The sequence below is a fragment of the Misgurnus anguillicaudatus genome, chromosome 22, assembly GCF_027580225.2.
Source record: "Misgurnus anguillicaudatus chromosome 22, ASM2758022v2, whole genome shotgun sequence".
Classification (NCBI taxonomy): domain Eukaryota; kingdom Metazoa; phylum Chordata; class Actinopteri; order Cypriniformes; family Cobitidae; genus Misgurnus; species Misgurnus anguillicaudatus.
In genome coordinates, this window is record NC_073358.2 from 6,408,459 (window position 1) to 6,427,919 (window position 19,461).

Genomic DNA, 19,461 nt, shown 5'->3' on the forward strand with positions numbered 1-19,461 from the left:
TTTATTAGTGTTTTTCTATGGAAAACATACATTCCAAAGCATATTATCAAAATTTTTATTCCACTACATTTCATAATTTCAAGTTTTTGGTTTATATTTAATATTTAAGTACATTAAACATCTAGTAAAAAATGTTTTACTTTTACTTATAAGTAAAAAGTACTTTCGTACTTTTACTTAAGAAAGTAAAAGTACACAATTTTTATGTAATTGGGTATTAAATCAATTTTAATATGCAATATAAAAGGAATACACAGTATGATTCTATGCTTTAGAACATTTTTTAGTAAAGTAAGTACATTTTTCCCAAGACAAACACTCTGATAAAGCACAGATGCTTGGATAATGTAACTAAAATACTTGAGTAGTATACACGTCTGATTCTAAGTGAAACTTTATAAAAAAGAAAAATAATTTACTTTCAAACTTCAATACCTAGTAGTTTTAAACAAAATTCAAAACAATACAAACAACAAAATAACGAAATACTGATAAATTAATGAAATAATAATTTTATGAAATTTAACAAGGTAGTTTAAAAGTTGTGCTTTTACACATTACACTAATATGCGTTACGACTTTGAACTACGAATCCCAGAGTTCAACAGAAAAATGCCCAGACGCGAAGTGTGATTCTATTGGTGGATTTCTCTGACGACATCACTCGTCGCCAATACGGAAAAACATGGCGTCGATCGCGGGAGAGCGGTGGAGAGACGCGCTAAAAAAACACGATATCTTTAAGAAATTACAAGAGAGGCTCCATTTAGAGTCTCAAGCTACTAGCAAAAGAATTGCAAAGAACCTGTCGTTCTGCCTGAACAGCGATCTGTTTATATGGGATAGTGTTGACAGTGTGTTTTACACCACAAACCTACGACAGCTAAATACCGGGGCTGACCTAGACACTTCCAAATATCAGGTGAGTGTGTGTTTATGTAGTATGTGCTTTGAACAGTTACGTTTTTAAGTGTAATGTAAACACCAAACGACACTCTCCGCAGACTTTGTTATGCATCAATCCGCCGCTGTTTGAGGTGTGTCAGGTGCTGATCAGCCCTACGCAGTATCATGTGGCTCTCATCGGTAAGCGTGGAGCGACTGTACTTGAACTGCCTCAGCGCTGGGGTAAAAAGTCAGAGTTTGAGGGTGGACGCATGGAGATCAACTGCAAGTCAGTACAGAACTGATGATTTATTATCCTATTATACCACGGGTCTGTTGAATGCTGCATTCTGATTGGCTGAGAAATGTTCTATGGGTGTTGATTATTTTTCTGTAAACCGCACACCTAACTTTTCAAATGTCTTAAAAGTAGGCACCAGAGCAATGTTTGTGGTAACCGTGGTATAAGCGGAATGATTGACTCCGGTCCTTTGAATTATTTGAAAATAATGCACACCTGCTTCGCGTCGTGCCGCATTTCCACCTTGGTGTGCATTATTTTCTTATAATTCAATGGCCCGTCGTCAATTATTCCTTACGTAGTAGTGGTGTATTGATTGCTTTAATCAAAATGACAGTGATTATTCGGGATGCACCACGAAAGTACTGTCATGGTGTATGAAGTAATTCCACTATATTTGCTATATGCTTGACAGATAATGTTTATAATTTATCTAACGTGTTAAGTTTTGTTCATTCCTTTGTCATTCCTATTTCTTTTACTTGAGTAAAAACATTTTTTTTGTTTCTTTACAGGACTATTCCTGTGGCTGAACGCTTCTTCACAAGTGCTGCATCGGTGACACTGCGACAGGCTACCTGGTATCCAAGTGAAACTGAGGAGCCTCATTTAGTTTTACTGACCTCAGACAACACTATCAGGTACCTTAAATAAACTTGTCGACACTAACAGTTGCTTTAAATATAGTGTATATTGTCTCTGAACAACTTCAAATAAATGATGTGGGTTTTTTTTCCTGCAGATTTTATAATCTTAAGGAGCCACAGACGCCTGCCAAAGTTTTGCGTGTTTCTCAGTTAGACGAGGACAGCGGTATTCATATAAGAGGGTAAGTTTGGCAGCTTTTGATCAACCAAGCCAAAAAAAAAACAATTTACTTGGTTGGATGATGGTAAAATTCTGAATTTTATTACGTTTAAATTAGGGCTGTCAAAAGATTAATCGCGATTAATTGCAAACAAAATAAAAGTTTGTTTTTGCGTATAATATGTGTGTGTGCGCTGTGTGTAATTATTTTGTGTATATAAATACACACACATGCATGTATGTATTTAAGAAACATTTACATCAATGGCGGCTTATTGACTTATTTTTTTGAAGCGCACGATGTGAAGTTGGTCACAACATGTATGTATGTTATACCATCTTATAAAACAATCTTAAATGTATACATGTATGCGTGTATTTATATATACATAATAATTACACACAAAACACAAACTTTATTTTGTATTTTTGACAGCCCTAGTTCTTATATTTTCTTCTAAAAATATAAACATACAAATATATCAAATGAAAGAACAGACCCTCTGCTTTCAAGCAAACAATAAACAAACAAAATGGGGGGGGGGGTCATCCTATCTATATGTTTTCTTAAATATGGAAATCTTTCTCAAAAAATATTTTTTTAGCAAAAAGCTGATAATTGCATTTTGTGAAGGAATTGCATTGATCAGATTCAGAAAGATTATCCAAACATACACAGAGTTTAAAATTAGTAAATCATTTTTTTTGCTTCAGTTTAAATTGGGTAAGTGTGCCATCTAGTGGATATTAACAATATTACAGATTATCATAAAAACTTATCAGGTCAGGGACACGTTTTTTATGCAAATATAACGAGATAACTTGTCAATGTTGGGGAATGAATTCAGAAAAAGTTACAATGTGAATATATATTCGATTAATTATATTTTTATATATTTCATATTATATAAATTATATAAAATTTAAAATATATATATGTGTGTGTGTGTATGTATGTATGTATGTATTTATATATACATAATAAATACATACAATACACGCACATATATTATGCAAATACAGACTTTTATTTTGTATGCGTTTAATCGTTTGACAGGCCTCATAAAAATGCTATTTCCTTTTGACTTTCATGTTAAAAACTCACATTTACTAAAATACTGTAGACATTATAAGCATTCAGTCTTTATTAAAGTGACATTAGATGATCTCTCTTGTTCAGGCGTTCATATGCAGCATCTTTGGGCGAAACCGCTGTGGCGTTTGACTTCGGGCCACTGGCTGAATCTCCGCGTCATATGCGGATGAAACAAGATCTGCTGGTGTACCCGCTCTACATCCTGTATGGAAATGGAGAGACATATCTGAGCTATATCTCGCTCACACACAGGTATCAAACACTTATGACTGTTTAAACCGTGTACGACTATATTTTAACATATATTAAATGTGTAAATCTCACAAAACCTGTCCAGAACATGTTTAGATGAACCTAAAGAATGTTAAAAAATTATTTTATTAATTTTACTATTTTTATCCCCAAGTGTCAGTAATCTCGGGAAGCCGCTGGGCCCTTTACCCATGCACCCGGTGGCAGAAGATAACTACGGCTATTACGCGTGTGCTGTGCTCTGCCTGCCCTGTGTGCCAAACATCCTGGTTATTGCCACTGAAACGGGAACGCTGTACCACTGTGTGGTACTGGAAGCAGAGGACGAGGAGGACGGTGGAGTAAGTCAGACAGAATTCTCATAAATCACCACCTTAGTTGGGCTGTAAAATGTTTCTTGTATAGTAAAGCCCTGTGTGTGTTCAGGCTGTAGAGAGATGGTCTAGAGGCGCAGAATCCGTGCCTTCACTATATGTGTTCGAGTGTGTGGAGCTGGAGCTGACCCTCAAGCTGGCCGCTGCTGGGGAGGAGGAGGAGGAGCCTGTAGAGTCAGACTTCACCTGTCCAATCAGATTGCATCGAGGTGAGCCAGTCATACTCCCTCACTGCAAAGCTTATATATATGCTTGTATACTATTTTGGACTGATATGTAAATAAGGACGCTATGTTATCGTGGTTTTTTATCATTTCTGGGTGTTTGTTGCAGACCCTCTGTGCCAGCACAGGTATCACTGCACCCATGAAGCCGGCGTACACAGTGTTGGACTCACCTGGTTCAAAAAACTGCAAAAATTTCTGGAGTCTGGTGAGTTATGTGCCCCATCATAACCTTAAGTAAAGACCAACTTGTATGTACTGTCATTGGTATTGTGTGTTTTCTGTAAAGACGAGGAAGATAAAGACGGTCTACAGGAGCTGGCGGCAGAACAGCGCTGCATAGTGGAGAACATCCTGTGCACCAAACCTCTTGCTAACAGGTACAGAGAATCATGTTCACCTCAGTTAAGGGAGGCTTTGAAGGCATACTTGTTATAACTTTGGATCTCTGGCGATATATTTTAATATTCTTCATTCCCCCTCAGTTTACCTGCTCCTATTCGTGGGTTCTGGATCGTGTCGGACCTTTCCCTGGGAGCCACCATGATGTGTGTCATGAGCAACTACGAGTGTCTTTTACTTCCTTTGCTGTACGTAATGAGCACTTGTTGCATATTGAATCGAATGCTGTTTATAGACGGTTTCATCAGACGCACGTGCGTTGACGTGATACGCGTCTGGTCCGAACTTAACTTTAATGGTCTGACTAGTTGCTAAATTGAACTGCCTCGTCGAAAATAACCAATGTTTTGGTTTCCTATGTGATCTACGTGTTGTTTATTTTGCTTTTTATATAAATAAACCACGTTTAAAGTTCTTTGTTGTTATTTATTCTTCGCTGAGTTTACCGGACGTTACGTGTTGACCATGAAAGCTGCTTGTTTATGTTGTTTCTAATGAAACCGTCTATACTTACTAGTAAAACTTTACATTTCATCATTATTGATATTGTTTCCTTATACATCTTTAGAAGTTCTATTCGTCCCCCGTCTCCTCCATTGCTGTGTTCTGGTCCAGGGGCGGGGTCAGGAAGCTCTCCTCTGCGTGGATTGGCTGAGGACTCCTTTGAGCATCATATTCGCAACATCTTGGCACGTAATTCGACCAACCCATTAGTGCTAAGGTAAATCGTTATTGCTTCTATAGGTTTATTTTGGAGATGCATCAATATGAAATTTTTTGGAGATTATTCAGACTGATATCTGCTAATTCTGATGATGATACTGACAGTTTGGTGGTTAACTTGCATTAAAGGAATATTCCATTTATTTAAAAGAAAAATCCAGATAATTTACTCACCACCATGTCATCCAAAATGTTGGTGTCTTTCTTTGTTCAGTCCAGAAGAAATTATGTTTTTTGAAGAAAACATTGCAGGATTTTTCTAATTTTAATGGACTTTAATAGAACCCAACATTTAATACTTAACTCAACACTTAACAGTTTTTTTCAACAGAGTTTCAGAGGACTATAAACAATCCCAAACGAGGCATAAGGGTCTTATCTAGCGAAACGGTTGTCATTTTTGACGGGAAAAGTAGAAAATATATACTTTTAAACCACAACTTTTCGTCAAGGTCCGGTCCAGCGCGACCTAACGTAAATGTGTAGTGACGTAGGGAGGTCACATATATAAAACGCACATTTGCGGACCATTTTAAACAATAAACTGACACAAAGACATTAATTAGTATCAGTTGACATACAACAACATGGGAACGGTCCTCTTTCAACACACTTGTAAACACTGGGGCGGAGTTTCGCGTTCGTCCTCTGTGACCTCTTGACGTCATGACGTATTGCGTGGGGTCAGCTGGCGCCTCACGTTCGGATCTACACTACGAGAAGTTGTGCTTTAAACGTGTATATTTGTTTTTTTTTATTGTCAAAAATGACAATCGTTTTGCTAGATAAGACCCTTATGCCTCGTTTGGGATTGTTTAGAGTCCTTTGAAACTCCGTTGAAAAAAAACTGTTAAGTGTTGAGTTAAATATTAAATGTTGGGTTCTATTAAAGTCCATTAAAATTAGAAAAATTCTGCAATGTTTTTTTCAAAAACATAATTTCTTCTCGACTGAACAAAGAAAGACATCAACATTTTGGATGACATGGTGGTGAGTAAATGATCTGGATTTTTCTTTTAAGAAAATTGACTAATCCTTTAACAACATTCTGAATATTACATTTTCTGGATGTAAAAACGGAATAAATCTATTTTGACTAATTTCGGTAAAAACGTGTTTTCTATACCAAAAAAAGTGACAAGATGAAAGCCACTATTTTCTGTTACAAACTTTCACATAGCATAAAAAATTCAAATCAGTAATTTGATTTTTTTTAAGATTTATTATAAAAACGACTTTTTTTCCCTCAAAATGCAATAAATCCATGATGTTAAAAATGCTTTAAAAAATCTATTGAATCAATATATAAATGTGCATACATTTTTGTCATGTTATATTCATTTCGTTGACTAGTGGTATACACTGATTAAAAAATAAACATTAATGGCATTAATCCAAACACTTACTTTGTCATATTAAGAACACTGTCATTGCAGCTGTCATCTTTGGGACGTCGTCTCTGAACTTTTTTGACAGCGATCAGCAGTAAAATGTTTTGGTCCTGCTCGATTTTCGTTGGCTTCGAGTCAAATAATTGAAAGTTTTTCAATGTGGGGTCAATGTGTTAGCGTGACAGAAGCTTTATGCTGTCGAGAGAACAAGCAACAGCCGGCATTTTTCCTTTGCCCGAGTGCCTCTCGCGTAAATTATCAGATTTTGATGGCTTACGTTCTTCCCGTCACAAAAAACACCACAGGTTTATCAATGCCAACAAAGTATTATTTTGTTTTTGTTTGTTTGTTGATCACAAAGTACAAAGTAGATGAAGAAAACTAGTGTGTATTCAAAGCACCACCATTATTGTTTACAATGTGTGGAATGGTGCGCTGTGATTGGTTAAGCAGATTTATTGCATTCTGCAGAGAAGAAGGACTGGCGTTTATCGCATTTTGAGAATAAAAGGGAGAAAAAATAACAGAATAACACAGCAGATATTGGATTTTGCGTAAAATTAAGAATTTACTTTTTAATACTGACCTGATACAATACTGATTTTGTCAGTAACTTTTTGTTTTAAGGCGTTTATCGCATTTTGGAACCAAACTCTTCATTTATTCATGTAATGAACATTAAACTTTTTTTTCACAGAGCTGAAATTCATAGCATTTTCCTGTTCTCTTTTGATTGAGAGGATATACCTTGACTATCGGCTGGTTTTTAACTATTGGCCAATAGTGTGGAAAATTGCTTTTATCAACCGATATTGCCCGATATATTTGTGCATCTCGAGTTTATGGCATCGGGTCGGTGCTTTTTAATGGCATGCGCTATGATGGTCACGCAAACATAGTTTTTTAAAATAAAAAAGATAATTAAAACTTTTTTTATATTGCTGTATCATCTCTACCTGCTTTAGAAAGGAAAACCGTGTCCTGTTTTAAAATCATCTGAATGTTGAATTGCAGTCCAAATTGGTTTGCAAGGGATCTGCCGAAAGTGTAAATTGAGTCCTCTGTGACAGATTTGTATAATGTTGCTGAATTTTTTTGTAATTTCTGTGTTTTAGGGCCGGTGATAAGGACTCCTCGCCCCCTCCTTCAGAATGTCTGCAGCTGTTGAGCAGAGCCACCCAGGTGTTCAGAGAGGAGTACATCCTAAAATTGGGCCTGGCTCACGATGAGATGCAGAGGAGGTACAACACATTCACATGTTTACTGATAAAATATATATTTTAATATCCCCAGAGTACATATGTGAAGTTTGAGCTCAAAATACCATATAGATAATTTATTATAACATGTTAAAATTGCCACTTTGTAGGTATGAGTAAAAATGTGCCATTTTTGTGTGTGTCCTTTAAAATGCAAATGAGCTGATATCTGCACTAAATGACAGTGCCATGGTTGGATAGTGCAGATTAACGGGCGGTGTTATCCCCTTCTGACATCACAAGGGAGCCAAATTTCAATGATCTATTTTTTCATATGCTTGCACAGAATGGTTTACCAAAACGAAGTTACTGGGTTGATCTTTTTCACATTTTCTAGGTTGATAATTATATAGGACCCAATTATAGCACTTAAACATGGAAAAAGTCACATTTTCATGATATGTCCCCTTTAAAAATGACTACTTCATAAATAAATATAGTAATCATACCCTAGTATTGCTATTTTATACTATACTATTTTATGTGAATGATTTTTTTCAGAGTGAAGCTCTTGAGCGAACAGAAGAGGAAGCAATTGGACGATTTGGCTCTTTGCAGAGAGGAGAGGTGATGATATTCACAATCGCATGTACAGAAACCACACATTATATGCAAGTTATATGTGACCTTGGACCACAAAAACGATAACAATACATTTTTTGAAATTGAGATTTATACGTCACCAGAAATAATTGATGTATGACTTGTTAGGATAGGACAATATTTGGCCGAGATACAACTATTTGAAAATCTTGAATCTGAGGGTGCAATAAATCGAAATAGTGAGAAAATCGCCTTTGGCGATTTTCTCACTATTTCGATTTATTGCACCCTCAGATTCAAGATTTTCAAATAGTTGTATCTCGGCCAAATATTGTCATTTGGACAACTACAATAAAGTATCCTAATGATCCAGGGTCACATATAAAAATCGTCACTTTGTTACATAAGTCTGTTTGCCAGACCTAGTGATGATGATAATGCAGAAATGTGTATATTTGGGATCAGCACACGCAAGTTATTAATGTTGACGGTTAGATGGCTAAAGTTGGTTTGTGTGTTGTAGGAAAAGCCTGCGGGAGGCAGCAGAACGCCTGGCCGACAAATATGAAGATGCCAAGTATCGTCAAGAAGCTATCATGAACAGGTTCATTATGTCATATCTATTTCGAAATTTAGTTCAATGAAAAAAAGTGTTGTCTATAGTAAAAAAAAAGAATAGGACTACTCAATCTAGACTCCAAATATGTTACCATGCCTTTGAAAACTGTTTTCTACATAACATCATCCTATACGGGTGATTCTCACGAAAACTTGGTTTTAAAAATGTCAAGCATGAAAATGTAAAAATTGCTTAAATTTACTTTTTTCCCACCAGACATTGAAAAACAAAGTCTGGAGTAAATGGGAACATTAATTTAAAAACTTTTACTTATCATTTAACACTTTTTGTAACATAATTTAAAAAATTAGTCCTAAAAAATTTCATTACCGCAACAGTCAGAAAACATCAACACTGACATATTTTCAAAATGACATGACAAACCTGAAAGAACATAATTTGGATATTCTGCACATGCATTTAAAATCAAAGTATTATGCTTCTATTAATTAAATTAACATTTAATAAGCATCTGTTGCGGTAATGATAATCAAAATGTCGAGTAAGCATTCTGACAAGACAATATTTCAAATTAACTGTAAAAAAATGATCTTACCTGGTAGCCATCTTGAAGTAACTGGTCCATGTGCTTGGTCACTCAAAATCAAACCTTATTAAAATTCTGTATGTGTGCTTAAACTGTTCTCAAAAAGTGTTGCGGAGGATGAGAACATCAGGCATGGACACATCATTTTCCTAATTTTTCTTCATTATTATTATACATGAATATTCAGTAAATATTTATTCTGTCATCTAAAGTAGTCTAGCAAAACATCCATTTATTTTTTTTCTTAATATTTTTGTGTTAATTTGATTAAATTACAACATAACGCATGTTCAAACACATCCGGACACATTGCGGTAATGAGAATTTCAGCAGAAAATGAGATAAAATTGACAATTATAAATTCTTATGTTGAAATCACACATTGTGCAAGGTAGAACACAGTATTGTGTTAATTCTGATGCTTTTTAATGTTACTATATTACACATTTTAAAGCTAAAATCATTAGTGCCGTGGTGTTTCAATGGTTTCGTGAGAATCACCCATACAATTTTGATATCTTTAATATTAACTCAGTCTATGTCAAAGATTGAAGTTAATCGATGAGTGAAGCAGAAGCTTTTAATGAAGGATGTGACTAAAACTTTACTGGATTCAACAACGCCCCCACAGCTGGCTTGTTACGCTATGGGTCAAATAATGTTCATGCAAATGTCACGGTTATGCTCCTACGCATTGTGTAGATAGCAGTGATTACATTCACTGTTGTCATGTCTGAAAAAATAACTCTTATAGTAACTCTTAAGCAACATTAGCTGTGAGTCATGACACCGTTTGCTTTTGTTTGCGTAGAGTAAAACAGGTTTTGGGAAGTCTGCGCAGTCAACTTCCTGTGCTGTCGGACAGCGAGAAGGACATGAGGAAAGAACTGCAAACAATTAACGATCAACTCCGTCACCTAGACAACGGAATTAAACAGGTTAGCTGTTGTAACAACGAAGGACTGGTTTGTTTTTTTGTTTAGTCTGATGTTTACACTGATTCACGTGTATCTACTACTTTATATAGTATGTGTGGGTGTAGTATAAATGCATTTTGGATGGTTGTGACTAAAAGGTATACAGCTACAGCCAAATCTCGCCGGATGAGCACCGTTTTGATCCTAACCCTAAACCCAGCATTTCATGGGATTTAAGCCATAGCTGTATCCCATCTAGCCAGAACCGCTGTTTTTATCCTAATCTTAACCCTAAACCCAACATCTCATGAGATTTGAACGTAGCTTTATCCCCTCTAGCCAGAACCATTTTGGACACTGCATCCACCATGTTTACATTTTTATGTGACCCGTATGTCCTTTGACCCTTGACATAATCAGAACAACCACGACCATAATTATGTGTTTTAAATCACAATGAATACTTTTCTTCGTAACTAAATCATTTAAAGAGCATCATTTTATAATTTTTTTTAGCATTCTTTTGTTCCTAATGCTGCGTACACAACAAACCCGAAGCTTTGCTGTCCTCGCTGTAGATTACTTGTAGGATTTAACTTCGTGTCATACGAATTTTTCGCTCGAGTTGAATATTTCCAACTTGTGCAAAGCAGTGTTTAAGGCCGGGTAGCGTAGAGTGTTTTCGTGGCAATCACCCCACCCGATTCGCATCGGCCCGCGTCAGTTTGCGTTTGTTTGCCTCTTTGCATTGACTTTGTTTGTAATTTACTCATGCAAATCGTTGAATTCACGTTTGGTGTGTTCCCCCCATAATTTGTGCGTGCACACCGAACACAACGCATCGCATTACTTTTGGGATTTAAATTTGTGTTATGCTAATTTTTCCTTTAAAATTGATTATTTCCAAGTTGTGGGAAGACATGTTTTTAAGGCAGAATAGCGAGTGTTTTCGCGGCAATCACGGCGCCCGATTTGCGTCATTTGCATCGCCCTGCATGAGTCTGCGCCTGTTTGCGTCTTTGCATTGACTTTGCATGTAATCTTGTGCAAATCGCTGAATTTGCGTTTGGTGTGTACGCCCATAATTCTGTGTGCACACCGAATGCAACGCATCGCATTACTTGCGGGATTTAAATTCGTGTCATGCTAATTTTTCCTTTGAGTTGAATATTTCTAACTTGCACGAACACGTATTTAAGGCTGAATAGTGAGTGTTTTTGCGGCAATTATGCCGTCTGATTCGCGTCATTTGCATAGCCCTGCGCAAATTTGCATCTATTCACGTCTTTGCATGTAATCTTGTGCAAATCGTTGAATTCGCATTTGGTGTGTACGCGCTCTATAATTCCATGTGCACACCAAAGCATCGCTTTACTTGCGGGATTTAACTTTGTCAAGCAAATTTTTCCCTTGCGTGAAAATGCATTTTTTATTTTTATTTTGCTTGCCTCCACAATTCTGCGTGCACACCAAACGTGACGCATTGTATTACTTGCGGGATTGAAGTTCGTGTCATGCAAATTTTTCACTTGAGTTAAATATTTCCAACTTGCACCAAGACGTTTTTATGGCCAAATAGTTTGTGTTTTTGCTGCAGTCATGCCACCTGATTTGAGTAATTTGCATAGTCCCGCGCAAGTTTGCGTCTTTTTGCGTCTTTGCATGTAATGTACTCGTGCAAATCGTTAAACCCGCGTTTGGTGTGTACGCCCTATAATTCTGCGGGAATTTACTTGTGTCATGGAATTTTCTCTTGCTCGAATACGCGTTTGAGGCGAATACGTGTGTTTTCGTGTCAATCACGCCACCCAATTTGCATCATTCCCATTGCTCCGCATGAATTAACATCTATTTGCGTCTTTGCATTGACTTTTTATTGAATCTACTCGCACAAATAGTTGAATTCGCGTTTGGTGTGTACGCCCCATAATTTTGCTTGCCTCCACAATTCTGCGTGCACAACGAACATGACGCATGGCATTACTTGCGGAATTTAAATTCGTGTCATGCTGTTTTTTCCCTTGAGTTGAATATTTCCAAATGGCACGAATACGTGTTTAAGGCCAAATAGTGAGTGTTTTTTGGCGGCAATCATGCCACCTGATTTGAGTCATTCGCATAGTCCCACGCAAGTTTGCGTCTATTCGCGTCTTTGCATGATAGTGTGTACACCCCATAATTCTGCGTGCACACCGAAGCATCGCTTAACTTGCAAGATTTAATGCAAATTTGATGCGAATATATATCGCGCCACCCGATTTGCGTCATTCGCATTGCCCCGCATGAGTCTGCATCTATTAGCGTCTTTGCATTGACTTTTTATTGAAACTTCTCACACAAAACGTTGAATTTGTGTTTGGTGTGTACGCCCCCATAATATTGCTTGAACACCAAACGCGAACCATCACAATCCTCGCTCTAGATTACTCGTGGGATTTAACTTCGTGTCATGCGAATATTTAGTTTGAGATTAATATTTTTAACTTGCAGTAGATTACATATAAAGTCATCGCTGCATTGACTTCATATGTAATCTCTTCGTCCAAATCGTTTAATTCACGTTTTGTGTGCAAGCCCCATAAGAGTGGACCAGATGGATGTTGTTTTCCTGTTGTCATTGTTTGGTTTTATTTTGTCAGGTCAACATGAAGAAGGAATACCAGAAGAAACAGATGAATAGCGGAGCATCTCCGGCTCGATCCAGCCTCGCACTTAACGCCCATCAGAGGAAGTGTGTTCAGGGAGTCCTCAAGGAACAGTACGTCCACAGGAAATCATTATGCATGATTATGTTTTTGCATTACAACAGATAGCTGTTGCTGAAACTAACAAGCTAAATCTGATATACTTGGGTTGCTAAAATGTTTTAGTTTTGTCATTAATTCCTAAACTACTTCATTTCCTGCAGTGGAGAACACATCGCTGGCATGATGAAGCAGATCAAGGACATCAAAAATCAATTCAGCTTCTGAACGCTAACAGTCAGCAGACGTTGAAGGCCAAACTCATTACTTTCATTTTATCACATTGGAGGAAGCAACAGAAGCCAAATTATTCACTCAATAGACCATTTTGGTTTCCCTCAAGTTTTGCAAGCCTAAAATACAAAATAAAAGTAATTTACTATAACTTGGCAGTTTCAGAAGATCTTCAAAGAATAAGCTTACATTTTTGTATAAACCAGTTTGTCTATTTTTTTTTAAATAAGTGCCATGTAAACATCTTATGGACAATAAAGCATTTTGTACATTAATGTGTATTTTATGCGTATATAAGAATTTATCAGTTGTCAAACAGAAGTGTTGGATATCGTTGTCATTTCCTGAACCCAAACAATGGCTTATCTAAAGAGGTCATACTGCGTAAAGAGAAAAAAGATAAATGTCAAGAAGTTTGTAGTCAGCTTAACATGTTTGTAACACCAACAACACAAAAAGCTGGGTTATTTTTTTTAACCCATCTTGATTGTTTTCTGTAAAATAATGTAGTTTCCTTAAACTAAAAATAGTTTAAGGAAACCAGAAATGGACACCCACAGAAAAATAAGTTCATCTAGAAAGATAGCACTACTTCTTTTTGATTGGCCTACAAGAAGAATTTTGGTTTCAATTTGTTTTATTATATAGATATATACAGGGTTATGTACACAGTACAGTATATAAATCGCAAGGGTTTCTGCATTACGACATGCGAATAGAAATATAACCGTTGTTAATGTGAAAGCATTTCAATCATCACTTTTCACAGACCCAGCTGAAAACACTTTCATGAATTATAAATTATACTGAGTGAAGAAGTGTCTTTATACGATCGATTCATTGTTCGGAGTTACACCAGTGACTGGTAGTCACAAAAAAACGTAAAATGTTTTGAAGTGAAACATGAACCAAATAAACTCCATACTTACAAGTAGCTTATACATTTTACAATGCGAAGACAACGTGGAACATGTGAGCGTTATGAGCTGCAATGTACAGCGTAAAAAAATGAACACTTCCACGACACACAATGCATATATTCACACAGAAGTGTTGCTTGTATATGTCAGTATATGGTCGCTGTTGTTAATGGAGTTCAGAGGTCATACAAGGGTAGCGTTAAATTGGTTTTGGTTTGTTATTCTCACGTAACAATAGTTGCGATAAAACTTCAATTAACATTTTTTTTAAATACCAGTAAGTTATAAACCTAATGCATCTTAGAAATGTTTGGTTATTTTATACCTGTTGGGGTAAATTAACCCAGAAAATGTTTATATGTGATCCTTAAGCAGCACAGGTGGGTGATTCTCGCGAAATTAGACTTGCGAGGTGTCATGAAACACTTTGATAATAAAAGTAAATGCTATCAAAATAAGAAGCATACAGTTACAAACATCTCTTCATTGTCTATTTTGCACATACTTTCAAATGACATCATAAAAACTATTTTGTAGTTTTTTCCACATTTAAGGGGAAAATATTCATTACCGCAACGTGTCCATGACTGGATTTGGGTTCTTTGACATGGAAATATTTATAATTAAAAAATCTAAAAAATAAAAAGCTTCAGTGCATGTTATACTATAAGGGTGATTCTCACGAAACCATTGAAACACCACGGCACTAATGATTTTAGCTTTAAAATGTGTAATATAGTAACATTAAAAAGCATCAGAATTAACACAATACTGTGTTCTACCTTGCACAATGTGTGATTTCAACATAAGAATTTATAATTGTAAATTTTATCTCATTTTCTGCTGAAATTCTCATTACCGCAATGTGTCCGGCTGTGTTTGAACATGCGTTATGTAGTAATATAATCAAATTAACACAAAAATATTAAGAAAAAAAATAAATGGATGTTTTGCTAGACTACTTTAGATGACAGAAAAAATATTTACTGAATATTCACGTATAATAATAATGAAGAAATTTTAGGAATATTATGTGTCCATGCCTCATGTTCTCATCCCCGCAACACTTTTTGAGAACAGTTTAAGCACACATACAGAATTTTAATAAAGTTTGATTTTGAGTGACCAACCACATGGACCAGTTACTTCAAGATGGCTACCAGGTAAGATAATTTTTTTTACAGTTAATTTGAAATATTGTCTTGTCAGAATGCTTACACGACATTTTGATTATCATTACCGCAACAGATGCTTATTAAATGTTAATTTAATTAATAGAAGCATAATACTTTGATTTTAAATGCATGTGCAGAATCTCCAAATTATGTTCTTTCAGGTTTGTCATGTCATTTTGAAAATATGTCAGTGTTGATGTTTTCTGACTGTTGCGGTAATGAGATTTTTTAGGACTCATTTTTAAATTGTTACAAAAAGTGTTAAATGATAAGTAAAAGTTTTTAAATTAATGTTCCCATTTACTCCAGACTTTGTTTTTCAATGTCTGGTGGGAAAAAAGTAAATTTAAGCAATTTTTACATTTTCATGCTTGACATTTTTAAAACCAAGTTTTCGTGAGAATCACCCATAAACATTTACAGTAAAGAAACATGTGGGATTTGGTGATCATTGGTAAATGTAGAGACAATAATAAGGAATATAAATGTGTCCAAGAAAATTTTTTTTCATCCTCCGCAACAATTTTCAATCATTGTTTAAGCCACCAAGGAACTAACATTTTCAACAAAACAAAAAAATTGTTGGAAGGGACATAATTGACTGACACTCAAGATGGCTACCAGGTAAGCAGTTCTTATTTTTTCTCTCCAGATAAAAGTTAACATTTTGTTTGTCATAGTACCTAGACAACTTTTTAGTTCTCATTACCAAAACATGAGTTTGTAAATGCATATATTTAATGTAATACCATGTTGCGGTAATGATCATTTTGATAATGATAATCTAAAAATTTTATTATAAAACAGGTAGTTCTGGTTCTTCATTATGATTGGTTGAAACGCGTTCTAAGCCGTGATAAAATACCCCAGTAAACCCACGGGACAGGCTGCATTACATAAGTATCTCTGCGGCACTGTTGCTGCGTACTATTTTATGAAAATAAACACCACACTCTTCAATCATATTTTTAATTTGTCTACAATTGCATTAGATGAATGTTGATTTATAAAAATAAACACCACAGTCTTAAATCATATTTTCATTGTGTCTTTGCTGCGTCTGTGTTGTTTGTGAACTGCGCTCTGTTGCAGCCACACTTGATTCTGTGGAACTACTTTGTTTGGCGGAAGAGTGATATTTGTACTAATATAATTACACCTTAATTGTGTTTCATTTTACGAAACCCTGTTATGCATATGAAGTAACCGGTTTATAAACACAATAAGCCCCGCGAAGCAGTGGTGTTACAGTGCATTGTCTAACAACCAAGGGGGTTTTAGGCACTCCGCTTCGTGCCTAACAACGCCCCTTAGGTGTTATAAAATGGTAACCCACTGCTTCTTGGGGCTTATTGCTGTAATAATTCTATAGGAAATATTTTTTAAATCCTCTAAAAATAATGGTTATAGTAAGTTCAGACCTTAATCTTATATGTGCAAAAAAATTGGCTTCAAGGGCTTTTAAAAAAAAATCTGATGCATGGACACCTTCTAAATCTGGATTTCGTGAGAATCACCCAGGTATATTTGTAGCAAAAGCCAAAATTACATTGTATGGGTCAAAATAAACGACTTTTTTATTTATGCCAAAGATCGTTAGGATATTACATAACGTTCATGTTTCATGAAGCTATTTTGTAAATTTCCTAGCGTAAATATATCAAAACTTTTATTTTTGTGAGTGAATGCAGTGCTAAGGACTTCATTTAAACAATTTTCTTAATATTCAAACTTTTATCACCCTCAGATTTCAAATTATTAATTCCTAACAAACCATACATCAATGAAAGCTTATTTATTCAGCTTTCAGATGATGTATACATTTCAATAATAATAAAAAATGGACCCTTATGGTTTTGTGGTCCAGGGTCACATATGATATTTGACCCAACAACCCAGCATGTGTTAAATTAAATCCTAGCAAGCTGGGGTCGTCTCTTTTTGACTTGCATTTTTTTAAGAGTGGATATTTAGATATTTTACACATGGAAGCAATAAAAAAATACTGCAACCTAAACAAAAGTAATGTTTTCTTTAAAAATATTCATTAAAATAAGTTTGAGTCCCATCTACAAGAAACTTAATATGTGCCGTTTAGTCTTACTGTTGAATGTATAGTGCATACACTTTCTGCAGCTGGGTTGCCAGTTGTGATCTCAAAAACCAGCCTGAAATTATTTAAAACAATTATCCCTACATCTTTTCAATATATTTTTGACATTCCAAACAAGTTCATTTTTTGCCAATCAAGGTTTTTACTTATAAAATGAATACAGGTAGGTTATTATACCACTTTTACCGTGGTATGCAAAACTCTCCAGCTTTTAAGATGCCTTTTAGTCACACAGGACATCCCAAAGTCTGATATAAATAACAAGCATAGTGTGATTCATTTATATACTGCTAGGCGTCTTTCATTACGCAGTTATCAGATTGATAGGGACAGACGAATACTTTTGAAAACGGTCCGTGTGCTATATACCCGACGAATAAAATGTGCATCAGAATCAGAGCCGCTACTCGAGAGCAGGCATATTTAAATACAAATCAGATTAACTAAAATGTATGCATGTATGAAATAAAAAACACAAAACAAGCAAAAACCTGTCCGTTACAACCAAAAAAAAGCAGTAACTTCAAGCAAAACACATTAAGGAGGATTTCAAATGTATGTAGAAGAAAAACAGCCACACAACACAGCCAATAAGTACATCCCGGTGAAATGATTGGCGGACGGGAGAAACACGGTGCGTGTCAAACTGTAAAGAGCGAGACTGAGTGTATTAACTTAACTAATTCAATATACACATATACTCTGTACATATACTCGTATGTACAAAACACTTCAGGGGCGTTTTCCTTCATAGGTCACTGCTTCTAGTTCAAAACATGGAAAGGAAGAGAAGCTGAGCAGCGTCGGTAGAGAAAAGAGTGAAAATATAAAGATGAGACGAGAACTTTGGTAGAATCGGGGTATGGGATAGTCACAGTAAATGATTATCATGGACTCTCGTTCATTAAAAAAAAACAGCAGCTCCTCATCGCAGGATCCACAGTAAACCGCATCACAAGACACAAATCTGGCTAAAACCCATCGGCCTTTCTTCTTGCTAACGTATTTACAAGCTAGTCGATAGCAGTAGTAGGTATCAGTAGTGATCTCTAAGACTCTCAGGTCCTCCACACACCAAAGATTTTGATTATGTTTTGTGAATCCCCAGCTCTTTGCTTTTCAGATTCCCAGGCCTGTTTGATCGGCTAGAGAAATCTCGTCGGGATAGGCACAGTGATGAAGTTGGAGCTGGGGTGGAAGTGGAGTGCGTATGTGTATTTATATATGAGCACTGGAGTCATAAAGAGGAAGTGACATCATGTTTCGGGAAGCTGGCTGATGTCTGTAAAGTTGGTGTCGTTGAGGATGACCCGGATGCGCTCTAACGAGTTCGCCTGCCGGATCCGTTCCAACTGCACCTACGAGAGCAAAGCGTTGCATCTTTAGTTGCACACTTATGGTGTTGTGTATCAAAATGTGCATTATATGCAACCAATACAGTATTGTACAGTATTTCGCTCTTTTTAGAAAGAAATAATTGACGACGGCCCATTGAATTATAAGAAATTATACCACGGGTCTTTTGAATGCTGCATTCTGATTGGCTGAGAAATGTTCTATGGGTGTTGATTATTTTTCTGTAAACCGCACACCTAACTTGTCAAATGTCTTAAAAATAGGCACCAGAGCAATGTTTGTGGTAACCGTGGTATAAGCAGAATAATTGACTCCGGTCCTTTGAATTATTTGAAAATAATGCACACCTGCGGTGCATTACCACCTTGGTGTGCATTATTTTCTTATAATTCAATGGCCCGTCGTCAATTATTCCTTACATAATGCACACCAAGCTGGTAATGCGGATTGCCGTTACACCGCAGGTGTGCATTATTTTCAAATAATTCAAAGGAGTCAATTATTCCGCTTATACCACGGTTACCACAAACATTGCTCTGGTGCCTATTTTTAAGACATTTGAAAAGTTAGGTGTGCGGT

The 19,461-nt window shown here is 36.0% G+C and overlaps 2 protein-coding genes across 2 annotated transcripts in view; one reads left to right on the top strand and one right to left on the bottom strand.

The window, feature by feature from the left end:
* Positions 1-573: 573 nt before the first annotated feature.
* nup88 (nucleoporin 88) lies at positions 574-13,593 on the top strand. The gene is made up of 17 exons (XM_055200544.2): positions 574-922; positions 1,005-1,174; positions 1,702-1,827; positions 1,929-2,015; positions 3,174-3,341; positions 3,496-3,682; positions 3,768-3,924; positions 4,049-4,147; positions 4,229-4,319; positions 4,425-4,529; positions 4,910-5,062; positions 7,571-7,696; positions 8,216-8,281; positions 8,781-8,861; positions 10,235-10,361; positions 12,980-13,098; positions 13,249-13,593. Exons 1-17 carry the CDS (start codon positions 686-688, stop codon positions 13,310-13,312), a joined length of 2,163 nt encoding a protein of 720 aa, XP_055056519.1. The 5' UTR covers positions 574-685; the 3' UTR covers positions 13,313-13,593.
* A 2,402-nt stretch (positions 13,594-15,995) lies between these two features.
* rabep1 (rabaptin, RAB GTPase binding effector protein 1) overlaps positions 15,996-19,461 on the bottom strand; it is a 46,398-nt gene continuing 42,932 nt past the window's right edge. The window contains exon 18 of the mRNA XM_055200545.2: positions 15,996-18,884. Coding sequence (XP_055056520.2) covers positions 18,783-18,884 — 102 coding nt within the window. The 3' untranslated portion in view covers positions 15,996-18,782. The remainder of the gene's footprint in view (positions 18,885-19,461) is intronic.

What these genes read in the sequence shown, in the direction of transcription:
- nup88 (XM_055200544.2), top strand. Translation starts at nt 686, where the DNA reads ATGGCGTCGATCGCGGGAGAGCGGTGGAGAGACGCGCTAAAAAAACAC. An exon ending in CGCATGGAGATCAACTGCAA is followed by an intron (nt 1,175 to 1,701) that starts GTCAGTACAGAA and finishes GTTTCTTTACAG; the next exon opens with GACTATTCCTGTGGCTGAAC. An exon ending in TAGACAACGGAATTAAACAG is followed by an intron (nt 10,362 to 12,979) that starts GTTAGCTGTTGT and finishes TTATTTTGTCAG; the next exon opens with GTCAACATGAAGAAGGAATA.